Source organism: Epinephelus fuscoguttatus, linkage group LG4 (assembly GCF_011397635.1).
Source record: "Epinephelus fuscoguttatus linkage group LG4, E.fuscoguttatus.final_Chr_v1".
Classification (NCBI taxonomy): domain Eukaryota; kingdom Metazoa; phylum Chordata; class Actinopteri; order Perciformes; family Serranidae; genus Epinephelus; species Epinephelus fuscoguttatus.
This window is the reverse complement of record NC_064755.1, coordinates 19790511-19804883: the sequence shown is the minus strand read 5'-3', so window position 1 is coordinate 19804883 and position 14373 is coordinate 19790511. Positions and strand designations below refer to the sequence as shown.

The 14373-nt window shown below is 43.4% G+C and overlaps 2 protein-coding genes across 3 annotated transcripts; one reads left to right on the top strand and one right to left on the bottom strand.

The window, feature by feature from the left end:
• The first annotated feature begins 2420 nt into the window (after positions 1-2420).
• Positions 2421-9391, top strand: rag1 (recombination activating 1). Of its 2 annotated transcripts, none has more exons than XM_049575300.1 (4): positions 2421-2576; positions 3652-4008; positions 4096-5228; positions 6078-9391. In XM_049575300.1, exons 2-4 carry the CDS (start codon positions 3674-3676, stop codon positions 7823-7825), a joined length of 3216 nt encoding a protein of 1071 aa, XP_049431257.1. In that variant the 5' UTR covers positions 2421-2576; positions 3652-3673; the 3' UTR covers positions 7826-9391. The 2 variants fall into 2 exon arrangements, with proteins under 2 accessions (XP_049431257.1, XP_049431256.1); XM_049575299.1 differs by having other exon boundaries at positions 2421-2774.
• Positions 9392-9977: 586 nt separating this feature from the next.
• rag2 (recombination activating gene 2) lies at positions 9978-13241 on the bottom strand. Its single transcript, XM_049574254.1, has 2 exons — positions 13075-13241; positions 9978-12012 (listed from the first exon to the last, which is right to left on the bottom strand). Exon 2 carries the CDS (start codon positions 11996-11998, stop codon positions 10397-10399), a length of 1602 nt encoding a protein of 533 aa, XP_049430211.1. The 5' UTR covers positions 11999-12012; positions 13075-13241; the 3' UTR covers positions 9978-10396.
• Between the last annotated feature and the right edge of the window lie 1132 nt (positions 13242-14373).

Sequence of the window (14373 nt, the reverse complement as noted above, 5' to 3'; positions counted from 1 at the left end):
TTATGTTTTGACAGATCACACTAATGTAATGAGGAAAAAAATGACAAAAAATCTTACAGCATTGAGCACAGAGCTACACCAGGGTGAAGGGAGGCTATAGCCACGTCACTAATCTGCATAGGCCCAGTTCAGCCCTCTAAAGCATTTTAGAATTGTTCTTTTACTCTTAAAGGCGCCGCATGTGAAATTCAGAACATTAATTTGGTAGTAAATCACTATTTGCTATGTAAAGATACAGTGGAGTTATGGCGTCCTATGCAAAGAATTAAGTCACGCTTTCTATTTGTGCGTTGCAATCATGGACTGTAAAAATACAGTTTTTACGTTGTAAAAACATTGAATACAGCGGACAAGCTGCAAATGTTGTTTCAGTTTTCGCAATGATATTAAAAAAAATTAAAAAGTTTGGGTGTGTGGAGCATCAAATTTTATGTTAACTTGCCAGATAGCCTCAATAACCAACTCCAGCTTAACCAAAAATACAACACTCAGCTAGGTTAAAGTTATTTCTGGAATCATGCTGAAACGTGACATTAACATTTTTAAGTTACGCACATACACTTTAGTGTAACTGCACACAGTCTGCATCATTTTAACGTGACATAACTGTTACCTACCCGTGCCTAACATTAACATAACCTTAAGGCTACATTGCCCATAAGGCAAGTGTATCACTGACATAGCATAACTTTAGCCAACCAATGTTAGCATGGTGGAGCTTTATTTTCCAACTTCACACAGAAGCTGTTTGTTCAAATGTATTATCATCCTAGATTCTAACACTTATGTATTACCTTTTGACTTCGGTGCATGCCGGTCAGCAGCTAGATATTTAGATAACGAGCTAAGCATGCTAATTATCACTAACATGTAAATGAAATGATAATAGAATGTCACTTACCGAAAAACTGGAACACTGGTGGTTCAATTACCTGCACAGTTAGTCCTATCATTTCTCTGCTATTTGTACAACAAAATCTCCCAAAGGCTCCCAAGGAAGTCAAGTTGAGTGGCCTGCAGCGAGGCCTAGCTGACAGCCTGTCAGTCAAAGTGAACATGCCCTTAATTATGCAGAACTTAACAGGATCATCATAAAAAAATTCACACCCCTGTACAGTTGTCATGAATGATCAAAGGAGAGACCAAAACCATTTTTTTGCACAAGACTGTGAACATGTTTATTTTAGCTGTATAGTTTGAACTTGGGAGTCTATGGGGATTGCAACCAGCCTCCAGTGGCCAGTTGATGAACTGCAGTTTTTGGCACTTCCGCATTGGCTTCACTCGTCAGCCCTGGAGGTTGCCACTTGCAATTTGAGCTTCTCTGACCTTGTTGTGGTAGCAGATTCGGCTTGGACATGTGAGTCCCTCTCAGGACTTTCCACTGGTTAGCTAATCGTGATTGTGGAGATTAGGCTATGTTATGTTGTTGTCACATTTTGGATGTATCGTGTTGTTAGTAATCGTGCATTGGGGCTGTCCAGTGCTGAAGTTTGTCACCTTGCATGTGAAAGATGTCACTTACCTTGTGGTCACTTGTAACAGGCTAACAGCTATTTTGTTGAATAGTCTTTTGCCAAATTCGGCAAAAAACTACTTTTATATCAAAAGTGCCATGTAGCATATCTGCTTTTATTGAAAAAAAATAAGAGAACTTAATTAAAAAATAACTCTGGAGTCATGAAGGTCGACTATTTTTTTTTTAGCATATATTAGTCAAGCTCCCTGTCAGCACCCAGAGAAAAAAATATCCTAGCAACAGCCAGCACATTTGCTTAACGCTGCCCCCAAAATATAACCTCATTAGCAACCTTTGAGTTGAACACTTAAAAACATCTGACAGTCACACAAACAAAAAAAAAAAACAAAGTCTTCAGCTTTTACTAGTTGCTACTCTACTAACTTGTAACAGCTTCTCCATGTGTTTTTCATGTCTGTGTTTAAAAGTCTGATCAAGTCCTAAATTTGTAATGCCACTATTTAAAAGATATTGTCGATACAATGTTTATTGGATTTTTTATTTGTCTGTGGGACAAGCAAATGCATTTATTCTATTGTCAGTTGTGCCTCTGCACTGGTAGCTGCTTCATAAGTAACAGTATCTCTCATTCTGTCAGAGAGAGGCCACCTGGATGAGGTGAGCCTGCAGATGGATATGAGAAAGGAGAGATAAAGGTGACATAGAAGTGTTTCCAGCTGAGGATCACTGTGGTGTGGTTAAAAGTTGCTTGTTTGGGGTATGCTGTTGGATTCTGTACGTACACATGTTTGCAACTGTGCTTTGGGGTTGACCTTGTTTTTTCTCTGAAATCAGCTGCTTGCATCAGGTGTCAGGAGATGACTGTTGGGATCCCATCAAAGGAAGGGTATAAATACAAGACACAAGGAGCAAGGCAGGAGCAATCCCTCTGTATGAAGCCACAACTCCTGGTAACAGATGCTCCAAGCTGAGACAGACTCTAACGTAGACAGTGTATGTAGAGTGTAGGGCCCTTGGCTCCAGGGCTTCCCTTGTGCTCCCATGCGGAGAGGACCCCCAGGGGAGCTGATGCACAGCTGAGACCGAAAAAAACAAGGTAAGAGCCCAGCTGACACACATGCATACAGGCTCAGCTGTTTGTCTCAAAGGAGAGTTCAACATGTCAAGTACACTGAGAGCCAGGAAATGAAGGAGCACTGCCAGATTCGAGCCGCCCAGGGAGAAAATGTAGCGAGGAGACTGAAAGATGGATAGATGGAAGACACTAGAGAGTGTGCGCTATAGTCGTACAATGGTAAGATTGTTTGACTGCTTTATTGTCTGAACTTGTGATGGAACTTAGATAGTGTGGGAGGAGATGAAATAAGGTCTGTCAGTGCAGCAGTATCATTGATCTTACCTGTGCCACATCATAAGAGCACTTGGCTGCTGAAATACGACTCTTAAATTGAACAGTGTTGTGTTTGGAATAATTCTTTATGATCTTTATTCAATATGATGGGTTCTTGTTTTCTTTCCCCTCCTCTTTGGTCAATATATATGTTTTATGAAATAAGTTTCCTGTATCTCTGAGTTCTTTCCCCCCTGCATTTTAAATGCCAGGCGGAGGCTCCGGGGGCTCCAATTCTCTCTCCAGCCAAGAAAATGACTAATATAAATGATTGACAGCCTTGCAGGGATAAGGTTGCCCATTTAGCAAACTCGCTGTGTCAAAGGAAAAAAGTCACAACGGCTCCCTGAGCGATGGGATTGGAGATGAGAGAAATGAAGATTTTTGTGCTGTATCGATCCCCCAATGCTTGTCTCATGCATTTTACACAAGATCTAAATGCCACTTATGGTATAATACAGCACTGCAGGTCGGGGCTCGCTGCTCTCTGTTCAGTGGGATTTCAGGCTACTTGGTGTGTGAATTCAACAGGAATCAAGTAAAGCTGTTAGATTGTGTCATGGGATCAATGCTGAGAATGCACTGGGGATATCTGAGCATTTGAACCTTCGAATCTTTTCTCTGGCATCTACAGCTATGTATCTCACGGACAGCTGAAATTATTCTCATACTTTTGTGATACATCAAACTAAGCTCTCCTCTCCTCTCCTCGCCTCTCCTCTCCTCGCCTCTCCTCTCCTCTCCTCTCCTCTCCTCTCCTCGCCTTGCCTCGCCTCTCCAGGGTCTGACGTCTAAATCGCATCATGGCAGAGGAGAGCCCGGAGACAGATGGCCCCAGATCCTCCATGCCGGCTGAGCTCCACCATCCCCACTCTAAGTACTCTCAGTGGAAATTTAAACTGTTTAGGGTGAAGTCCATGGAGAAGGCCCCTCTGCCCAGTGAGACACAGCCTGAGGATGGAGCCTTGTTAGGGATCTCACCTCCTGCAGCTCCAAATATAGACTTAGATAATGGTGTGGGTCCAGGGAGTGTTATGAAATTGTGCCTAGGGGGAAAAACCAAGGAAAATGTGGAGGGCCCTGGCCACAGGATAGATATGAAGCTACAGGAAATGGAGACCCACATGAACCACCTCAGGTAAAAACATGTCACTATGCTGTATGACCTTCACTTTATTACATGCATTTGTTTTTAGGAATTTCACATTTTCTTTCCTCTGTGAAGGGGCTTGTGTCGTCTCTGTGGAAAGGTCCTGAGAAAAGTCAAAGGACCTGTGCACGATGTTCAAGGGGATCTGGATGAGATCACCAAAAGCGCCCTGCGTAAAATGAACTGCAAGTTCCTCAGCTGGCCAGAGATCATCCTCAGAGTCTTCAAAGTGGATGTGACAGAAGACATAGAATCCGTCCACCCTCTGTCCTTCTGCCATCGCTGCTGGGTGATTGCCATACGAGGAGGAGGCGTCTGCAGCTTCTCCAAAACAAGTGTCCCTGAGTGGAATCCCCACTCTTCCCCCTGCCACCTTTGCTCCCCCAAAAAACCTTCATTCAAGCGGACTGGGAGGAAGAGGAGGTTAGCCATTCCCAGAGCCCAGAGTTTGGGAAAAAGAAGCAGGAGAGACCACGGCGACAGCACTGCGGGTGGTGAGAGGAGGGCTCTGAGACAATTCGCTGACTATTATCACGGTCCTGTGCTCAGGGGGTGGAGAAAACCTACCATCCAGAGAGAGCAATGGGTGAGGAACATCACCCACTGCCAGAAAGACCACCTGAATACCAAGCTGATCTCTGAGAAGCTCCCTGTTGACTTCCTCTTTTCTTTCACCTGCCTGGTGTGTGACCACCTGCTCTCTGATCCAGTCCAGTCCCCCTGTGGGCACCTCTTCTGCCGCAGCTGCATTATAAAATACATCCACGTCCTGGGACCTCACTGCCCGGCCTGCAACTTGTCCTGCACCCCCGATGATCTCAGTCTGCCTGCCAAAGCCTTCTTATCAGCCCTACATTCCCTGCCTCTGCTCTGCCCCAAGAGCGGCTGTGGCAAGCAGGTAAGGCTAGACTCATTTAAAACTCATTGTCTGGGCCATGAGCTGGGTGAGCAGGACACAAAGCAGCAGTCATCAGACCTTGACAACTACCTGCTAACCAATAAAGGGGGAAGACCCCGTCAGCACCTGCTATCGCTAACCCGCCGTGCCCAGAAGCATCGGCTCAGGGATATGAAGAACCAGCTGAAGGCGTTTGCAGACAGAGAGGAAGGTGGCGACCTCAAGTCTGTGTGTCAGACTCTGTTTCTGCTCTCGCTGAGGTCTGCGAATGAACACCGGCAGGCGGACGAGCTGGAGGCCTTGATGCAAGGTAAGAGACTATTATAAGGCTTTTGTTCAATCAACACATAATCCTAAGCAGCCAAGAATAAGGGACAACAAACAAATGAAAATTATGATAGTGTTTGCTCATTAATATTTCTGCCTATCTCTGAGGAATACTCATAAATAACAATGAGTTGAAAAGTTCACTATTGAAGAGAGAGAAGAAAGTTTTCCTATGATTTTGATTGAAAAGCATTTCATTATTGTCCATCCCTTTTTATTGAACCGCCGCTGTTGCACGCTCAGCCCCTCCCCGCTTCTCCCCCACACTCACTCCCTGCCTGCTTGTCCGTCAGTCTCTCAGTCTCACACTCCCTTTAATGCACAATAACAACTCTTGTGAAGGGGCTGTTAGAATCAAAACAACATCAGCAGCTCTTGTATCTGCAAATTACACAGACAGCACCATCCTCCTCTCTGGGGAATAGAAGCCAGCTGGTGTCTGTTTTCATCTGCAGCCAATACATCACTTTTGCCAGCTTCACTGATTCACCCTCTGTCCCCTTATAACATTTGGAAATTAGGAAATATTGGATTTTGTAATCATGGGCTTGTGGGCTTTTGACAATGATACATTCACATTTGGGTGTTAAATTTGCAATTTTCTCTGTCTCATAGTATAAATGACTCCAAATGCGGGATATCAAATGAGGAAATGTTAGATACTGCAGTTCTTTTCAAAGCACTAGAAATGGGCTTCCACAGCTTGGTGTTAAATAATTCTCTTCATGTCTAAATCCTTTCCTCTCGCCTTCTTTTTTTCTATTTTTTTTACTTTGCCTCTTTCTGTCTCTCTCTTATAAACTTTCTCTTTTCATTTTCTCTCTCTCTGCAGGCAGAGGCTTTGGGTTGCATCCTGCTGTGTGCTTGGCCATTCGGGTCAACACTTTCCTGAGCTGCAGCCAGTATCACAAGATGTACCGGACTGTCAAAGCCACCAGCGGCCGCCAGATCTTTCAGCCCCTGCACACCCTGCGATCCGCAGAGAAGGAGCTTCTCCCAGGCTTTCACCACTTTGAATGGCAGCCGGCTCTCAAAAATGTGTCCACATCATGCAATGTTGGCATTATTAATGGGCTCTCTGGATGGGCTTCCTCGGTGGATGACATCCCAGCTGACACTATCACTCGACGGTTTCGCTATGATGTGGCACTGGTGTCAGCATTAAAGGATCTGGAGGAGGACATCATGGACGGGCTGAGAGAGTGTGGGATGGAAGACAGTACTTGCACCTCAGGCTTCAGTGTCATGATCAAGGAATCCTGTGATGGCATGGGCGATGTCAGCGAGAAGCACGGTGGAGGACCAGTTGTTCCTGAGAAGGCTGTGCGTTTCTCTTTCACTGTTATGTCTGTCTCTGTCCTGGCAGACGAGCAGGAGAAAGAGGTTACCATCTTCACTGAGCCAAAGCCAAACTCAGAGATGTCCTGTAAGCCCCTTTGCCTGATGTTTGTGGATGAGTCAGACCACGAGACACTAACAGCCGTCCTGGGGCCTATAGTTGCAGAGCGTAATGCAATGAAAGAGAGCAGGCTCATCCTATCCGTGGGCGGACTCCCTCGCGCCTTCCGCTTTCACTTCAGAGGCACGGGATATGATGAAAAGATGGTGCGCGAGATGGAGGGCCTCGAGGCCTCAGGGTCCACCTATGTCTGCACTCTTTGTGACTCCACTCGAGCAGAGGCCTCCCAAAACATGGTGCTCCACTCCATCACTCGCAGTCATGACGAGAACCTAGACCGTTATGAAATATGGAGAACCAATCCTTTTTCTGAGTCTGCAGATGAGCTGCGAGACAGAGTCAAAGGAGTCTCTGCCAAGCCCTTCATGGAGACCCAGCCCACGCTGGATGCATTACACTGCGACATTGGCAATGCGGCAGAGTTCTACAAAATCTTCCAGGACGAAATAGGGGAGGCGTATCAAAGGGTCAACCCCAGCCGGGAGGAGCGGCGCAGCTGGAGGGCAGCCCTAGATAAACAGCTGAGGAAGAAGCTGAAGCTCAAACCGGTGATGAGGATGAATGGGAATTACGCCCGCAGGCTAATGACCCAGGAGGCTGTGGAGGTGGTGTGTGAGCTGGTGCCCTCGGAGGAGAGGAGGGAGGCCCTGAGGGAGCTCATGAGGATCTACCTCCAGATGAAACCTGTGTGGCGCGCCACCTGCCCTGCCAAGGAGTGCCCCGACCAGCTGTGCCGCTACAGTTTTAACTCCCAGCGCTTCGCCGACCTTCTCTCCTCTACCTTCAAATACAGGTACAACGGTAAAATAACCAATTACCTGCACAAGACCCTGGCCCATGTGCCTGAGATCATAGAGAGAGAAGGATCCATAGGAGCCTGGGCCAGCGAGGGGAATGAGTCGGCGAACAAATTGTTCAGGCGCTTCCGGAAGATGAACGCACGTCAGTCCAAGGCGTTTGAGCTTGAGGACGTGTTGAAACATCACTGGCTCTACACCTCAAAGTGCTTGCAGAAGTTTATGGAAGCTCACAAGGACTCTGCCAAAGCTCTGCAAGCTACTATTGACCCAATTGAGAGCCAGGATTATGAGGACATGTCTCTGGAAGATAATGACTTTTGATTTTTCTCAAGATAGTTGTGTGTAATATTTGAATTGCCTCCATCAGTGATATGGACTTGTTTACAAATATACCCATTCACTGATATTTAGAATAATGAGGGAGTGGAGTTAATGGACTTGAAACCAAGTTTTCTACATTTTTATTTGTATTTTGTTGTGATTAAATGAATTTTGCAAATTTAAACCAACATCATCCTTTGTGTTTGGACTTTACAAAAATATAAAAACAATTTCTTGCACTCAGACAGAGTAATTTCCAAACATTTATAGAAATAATCTTTTTTAAATGTGTGTTTCACTTGTTTGGTATTTTTATATTTGTATTGCCTTTTTATAAACATCTAACTTTGCCTTGCTTTGTTGCTGCACTGCTCCAGCACAAAGATGGGACAGCACAGGAATAGAGAAGCAACACGCAGGTTTCTTTTCTCTTGCTCTTAGCAGGAAAGTTCTTCTTCTTTTTTTTTTATCTTCACCGTCTGTGAAATATGGCGCAGTTTATTGTATTGCAAGGATGTGACACATTTATGAATTTATATAGAGCGGATATTTATGGAAACAGATGAAAGTGCTGTAAGTCATGGAGGGAAATTGTGTTAAAAAGACCACATTTGTGGCCACTGTATTAATATATCATTTGAGCTGGAACAAAATGCAATCACAGAGACCCAAATGTTCTTTGTTTCATGAGTGCCCTCTGAAAAAGATTACTTTAGTGCTTTATCGTGGGATCCCTGAGGGGCAGAATAGATGCCAGGTCACTTTGAACCAATTTTTATCTCTTTTAGTTTTTGCACAGTAGAGGATAGATGATACTTATTCGAATTCTTCACATAAAATAAAGCATATACTGACCTTTTTGTTGATATCATAAAAATACAGTATGGTCCATTACGAAGCCTAATACCCCATGGACTCTCCAGCAGGCAGGGATTTTTCTTAAGTTCTGTATATAACCTGGCTCTTTCTCCCTGCTGATATTTCTTCATTGCCACGGTTGACAGAGGAGAGGGATGAGCGGGAGCTCGAGAGACTGGATGTAAACTGATTTGTTGGCAACTTTATTTGTTTGATTGATTGATTATATTGTCTTTTCTCTGCCCTCGCCATTTTGAATTGTGACAGGCAATTTTGTTTTCCTATTTGATTGAATGTTTGATTTTATTTTACTGTCATAAGTTTAAGCATATGACAGCGGTGAAATATTCACATTTCATTCCATAGTTGTCACTTTCCTACAATACTGTCGTGTTTTAGAGTGCAACTTGTCTCATATTTGTTGTGTTTTTCTGCCATAATGAATTGCATCTCCAAAGTAATGGATGATGGATGATTCACAAAATTCCACTTGTTCACTCTTCTGCGAGTATTTCCACATTTTTTTGTTTCCATATTACACTAAATATCAGGCAAACTGCTCCAGATGTCATTTACTTTGCATACTAGTACTGTATTACACTGAGGCTCCACTACTTTTTACATTTTAAAGACTACACAGTATTCACACATTTGTGCTGTATTTCCATTGAAGCAGACAACTTACAATGTTTTTGATGAGTTACCTTTACAGGGAAATTTGTACTTTATTTGTCCTTGTTTTCTCCAAAGAATAAATAAAGATATAAACTGACTTGATCTCCTTGTTTATTTTTATTGAGCAAATATATTTGGTTTTATTTTGATATTGAAGAATTCAGGATTCAGGCACATTTTAATCTGAAAGACAGCACTCATAACAGCTTGTTTTTTTTTTTTACTTGTGGTACTAAAATAAAAAATAACTTCCGTCTCATATAAGACTGTGAAAGCCCTTTAAAAAGATACAACTATAAAGACATTCACGATTTAATTTGATTCAATTACAGGTGTAACTGACTACAGAAGTGTACAATAATTATTTATCAATTATAATTCATTTAATCATAAAAACAATTGAGGTATATTTTGCCCTCAAAGCCAGTGTTACAAACTGTTGATTTACCCTCTTATTTTCCCTGTGGTTCTCGATGGAATACAAAATAACTGCAAATGCATATAAAACTGATAAAAATGCAAACTAGAAACAATGATATATCAAAATTTTCTGTCACATAAAAAGTTTGGGGAAAACACATTAGAAATAAACAGGTCTGAAAACAGAATGTGAGGCAGTTTATTGTTTATTTCATCGTGTACAGATCAGTTTATTGGGCATTTTTCATTCGATAACCATCATTTTAATTGTGGAAAGAATTGTAAAAAAAAGAGTTCGGCTCCATCTGGCTATGAAAGAAAGTGTCTGGAAGTTAAACTTGTGGCACATAATAGAATACAAAATTACAACAATCTGATTTATAGCTGGTAAAAACACAAAATAGAAACATTGTGGATAGACTTAAATTTTTAATGAAAATATACAGATGTTAGACGGGAAATATAGGGTTGCAATTTTATTGTTTGTTTTTTTCCTTCACAAAAATTTCACACAGAGTACAGATCAGCATATTATGTATCTTTTATCAGTTGTTTATTCATTGCATATAAACATCCTTATTACACACACAAATTTAAACCGTGGTCAGTAAACTCGATTCAATCAAAAAGCCTCCTGAAAAAGCTTTTTTTGCTGGGGGACATTTTGATTGTTGGAGGAGTTTTCCTGTCCTTAACTTTCATGGGGGTGCGCTTCAGAGGCATGACCTGTCGAGGTGGGGTCATCTCTTGGTACGGCAGGCCTCCGTGGTCCAGGCAGAAGTACTTCTTGCTGCCCTGAGAGAGCCTGAGCAGCAGCGTTTCAGACAGCTCCATGCACTGGGCATGGACCCAGTGTCCCCCCTCACCCCTGGAGCAGAAGATCATAGCTGGCCGGTGGAGCTCAGTGGAGTAGTACGGCTCCCACGTGTTGGGGTCCACATTACAACCCAGGCAGCATTTGATCCAGTAGCCTGTTTGTGATTCATCCTCTTCATCGTCCTCATTGTAAGCACCCTCTTCTCCCTCACTGCTGTCCTCCAGCTCGTGTGGCTCACGTCCGAAGTAGAGCTCCTCAGAGTCTTCCAGAGGAGTGGAGTCATCATAATCTGTTGACTCCTGGCTGCAGCCCTGGGTTCCTTCTTCCTCTCTGGCTTCTCCCTCTGTCTGGAAGCTGACCTGATAAAAGTAATGCATATCTGCTTGGGACGGCCTTCCCTCAGTAGGCACAGCAAGTAGGATGCTTCCCTCCCCAGCACTGCCACCAAACCAAGTGCGACTGTGGATGATATCTGGGGTCCACTTAGGTGGATCCAGGGGCTCAATGTGGATCCCTTTTTCATTGAGAATCACAGTGCTGCACTCCATCCTCTTCTGAGAGTCTGACTGATAGCCACCTAAGATGATGTATCTGTGAGTGGGACCTGTGCGGGTCATTATGGCGCTAGAGATGGATATGCCGGTGTCTAGAGTCTCACAGGAAAGCAATGGGCTTCCCTGCAGAAGCTCAACACGCAGGCGGAAGAGTCGAGGGGGGCGGGAGTCAGATGTGAGTGAATGACCCCCAAGGAAGTAGACGCAGTCTTCTCTAGCAAGGGCCAAATGGAAAGACTGACCATCGAACAGCTCAGGTACAATGTGCGCAGAGGAGCAACCAAATTCTAAGTCAAACAGGAACACCCGAGGAGGACAGTCAATAACGCTGTTCCAGCTCTCTGTGGTGCGCTCTCCCGCTGGCATGTATGATCGACCCCCAAACAACACACAAGCTGTCTTCCCCCGGCTCTGAATCATGCTCATTGTGTGGCCGTACCTGGCCCCCGGCACTTCACCCACCAGTTCTTTCTCTTTGCAGCACAGGGTCAGTTTACGATTGCAGCCGCGGCTATCAACGGTCAGCAGGTACAGGCTGGATGAGATCTCGTTATTTGGAGTGCGGCCGCCGTGGATGAGGTAACTCTCTGGAAGCCCGTCATAGGGGTCGAGGCGGCAAACAGCCGGGCAACGTAACGGAGGAAGGTAGCACGACTCATTAGAGAAAGAGATGGCCCTCAGCTTCATCTCGCCACGTTTGATCCGAACCCCAAACACTCCCGTTGGACATGAGCGCTTGGGCCAACCTTTCTGGCCAAACAGGAGAGCCTCGCCATCCAGCTGCAGCAGAGAGAGGCCAGGCTGTACGAGGCCTGCACAGTTCACTGCAGTTAATGGCTGGAGGGTCATTTTCCTGCAGACGCCTGCATCAAAACAGCACACAAACACAATAATATGTCAGTCAGCTGTTGATTGTTTTCATACAGGGGGGTTTAAATTTGACTTCCTGTTTATGACAGTAACATCTGGAGGATCATAATCCATGTGATCCAGACCAACAAAACATATAAACAGTCATTACATTTAACACATGACATTAAATACAATACCATCAACTACTAACAACACATTTTATAGGAGTCATTTTACCAGGATGTGACATTTTGGGGATGGAGAGCACAAAAACCATGACACACCTACCAACAATAACAATATGCTAGGTTAATTTACTGCCTCTCTAACAATATGTTGTTTGCTGTATGTATGCTGCTGTTGTTTTTTGATTCCTACAGTCAAACATCAGCCACAATACATAATTACACACTCAAATAAGTAAAGAGAGATTACCTCCTCATGGGGTCACTTTACTTTTTCCAACAGCAAACAAAACCTCATCTAAACGTTTTTAAACCAGAGCCTTACAGGATGTATTTAAACGCAGCATGAGACACAAACAAATACTTCCAAGAGCTGCTTCACTGAGTCAGTAACTTTCTGGGAATGTGACAGTACTCAGCATGATTTTCCTGGAAAAATGGGTCACTTTTTCTGGGGTCAGCACCATTATGAAATTACTGGACAATGACACACAGCGTGGACATTATTTTGTGTTACGTACTGGCGATGTGGATTCTGCCTTTAAAAGCATGATGAATCAAAACAAAATTACTGCATTCATTTTCCAATTTAACAAATGACTTACTATCTCTTTTAGAGTCATCCCAACAATTTATTCTGAGTCAGGCTGTTGTGCCATCATTACTTTAACTGACTCGTATAACAATATAATGCAATTTCAGTGGCTTTAACAGCAATATTTGTACCACTGTGGACAGTATGAGTCACTTCAACCCCGGCAGTGTTAGACTTTTACAGGATGGTAACACAGGCTCCACACAAGTAACAGCAGCACAATCTTGAAATAAAAAGCCTGAGAACTATTAATTCCTCCTTTAATTAAGAAGCATAATATTTAGTTTGCTTACCTTACGGCCAGGGCCGGGATGCCGTGCTCAAGCTCACTTTAGTGTGACTCTTACAATCACAAGGTTGGAGCTAAAGGGCTCTTTATGTAGCCAAACTTTGACAAAGGCAGACAGCGAGAGAGTTTGTGAAGCTTCGTTGACTCACAAACACTTCCAGATCTTGAGGTTAACAGTGTGTGACTGCTGCTCACTGGCAGGTGTGCTGCCTGAATGCATTTAGTGTATCACTTCAAAGTTATCACTGGATATCAGTTATACAGAAGAAGATACAAAAGCCCCTGGTCTGTTGTACAAGAACAATGTTAACCTGTATAAGACCTTAAGAAATTCAAAACTGTATAGATACATTTTTTTTCCCTTCAGTAGTTGAACAAGACACAAAAAGGGAGATTGCATTTCTACATTGGATGAATAAACTGTGTTTAACACATCCAAAACTGGCTTTAATGTAGTGAAACAGTAGCTAAATAGGTTAATGAAGCTGATGTCCATAACAGGCCAGATAACAAGCATGCTGGGAAACATGACCCACATTGTAAAGGAAATGTATGACGACAAAATGTTTTAAATTAGCTCAACATCATTTGTTCTTTTTTATTACCACAGGGTGTTTATAGACATAACATAAGTTAAATTTAAGACTCTTTAAGACCTTAGTGTGAGTACTCTTTCCAAGTAAACACACTGATGTCAGTTCAAAATGATCAGTAAGGAAAAATGAGAATTGGGTGACTTTAAGCTTAATGTGTTTAATGTAAAAATAAAACAAAATGTCATCTGGGTGGAGTTTGCATGTTCTCCCAGTGTCGGTGTGGGTTTTCTCTGGGTACTCTGGCTTCCTCCCACAACCCATGCAAGTTAGGTTAACTGGTGAATTGTCCGTAGGTGTGAATGTGAGCGTGAATGGTTGTCTGTCTCTACGTGTCAGCCCTGTGTTAGTCTGGCGACCTGACCAAGGTGTACCCCGCCTCTCGCCCAATATCAGCTGGGATAGGCTCCAGCCCCCCGCGACCCCCAACAGGATAAGCGGTTACATAAAATGACTGAATGAATGAATGTCATAAATGTTTATTTATTATTGCAATATTCAGAGAAATACTGCAGTTATTTTTCTGTCCAATGATTGTAAACAGTCATTGCTTCTGTCAGGCTGGAGAAATCCCATCGAATCAAAATTTAAAACAATCTAAGACTCTTCAAGACCTGTTGACAAGAAGACACACCTCTGATGTAAATCATTTGTGCATACTCTCTATGAAACAAAGTCTATCAGACAAACTTATCCGTCATAGTCAGTCA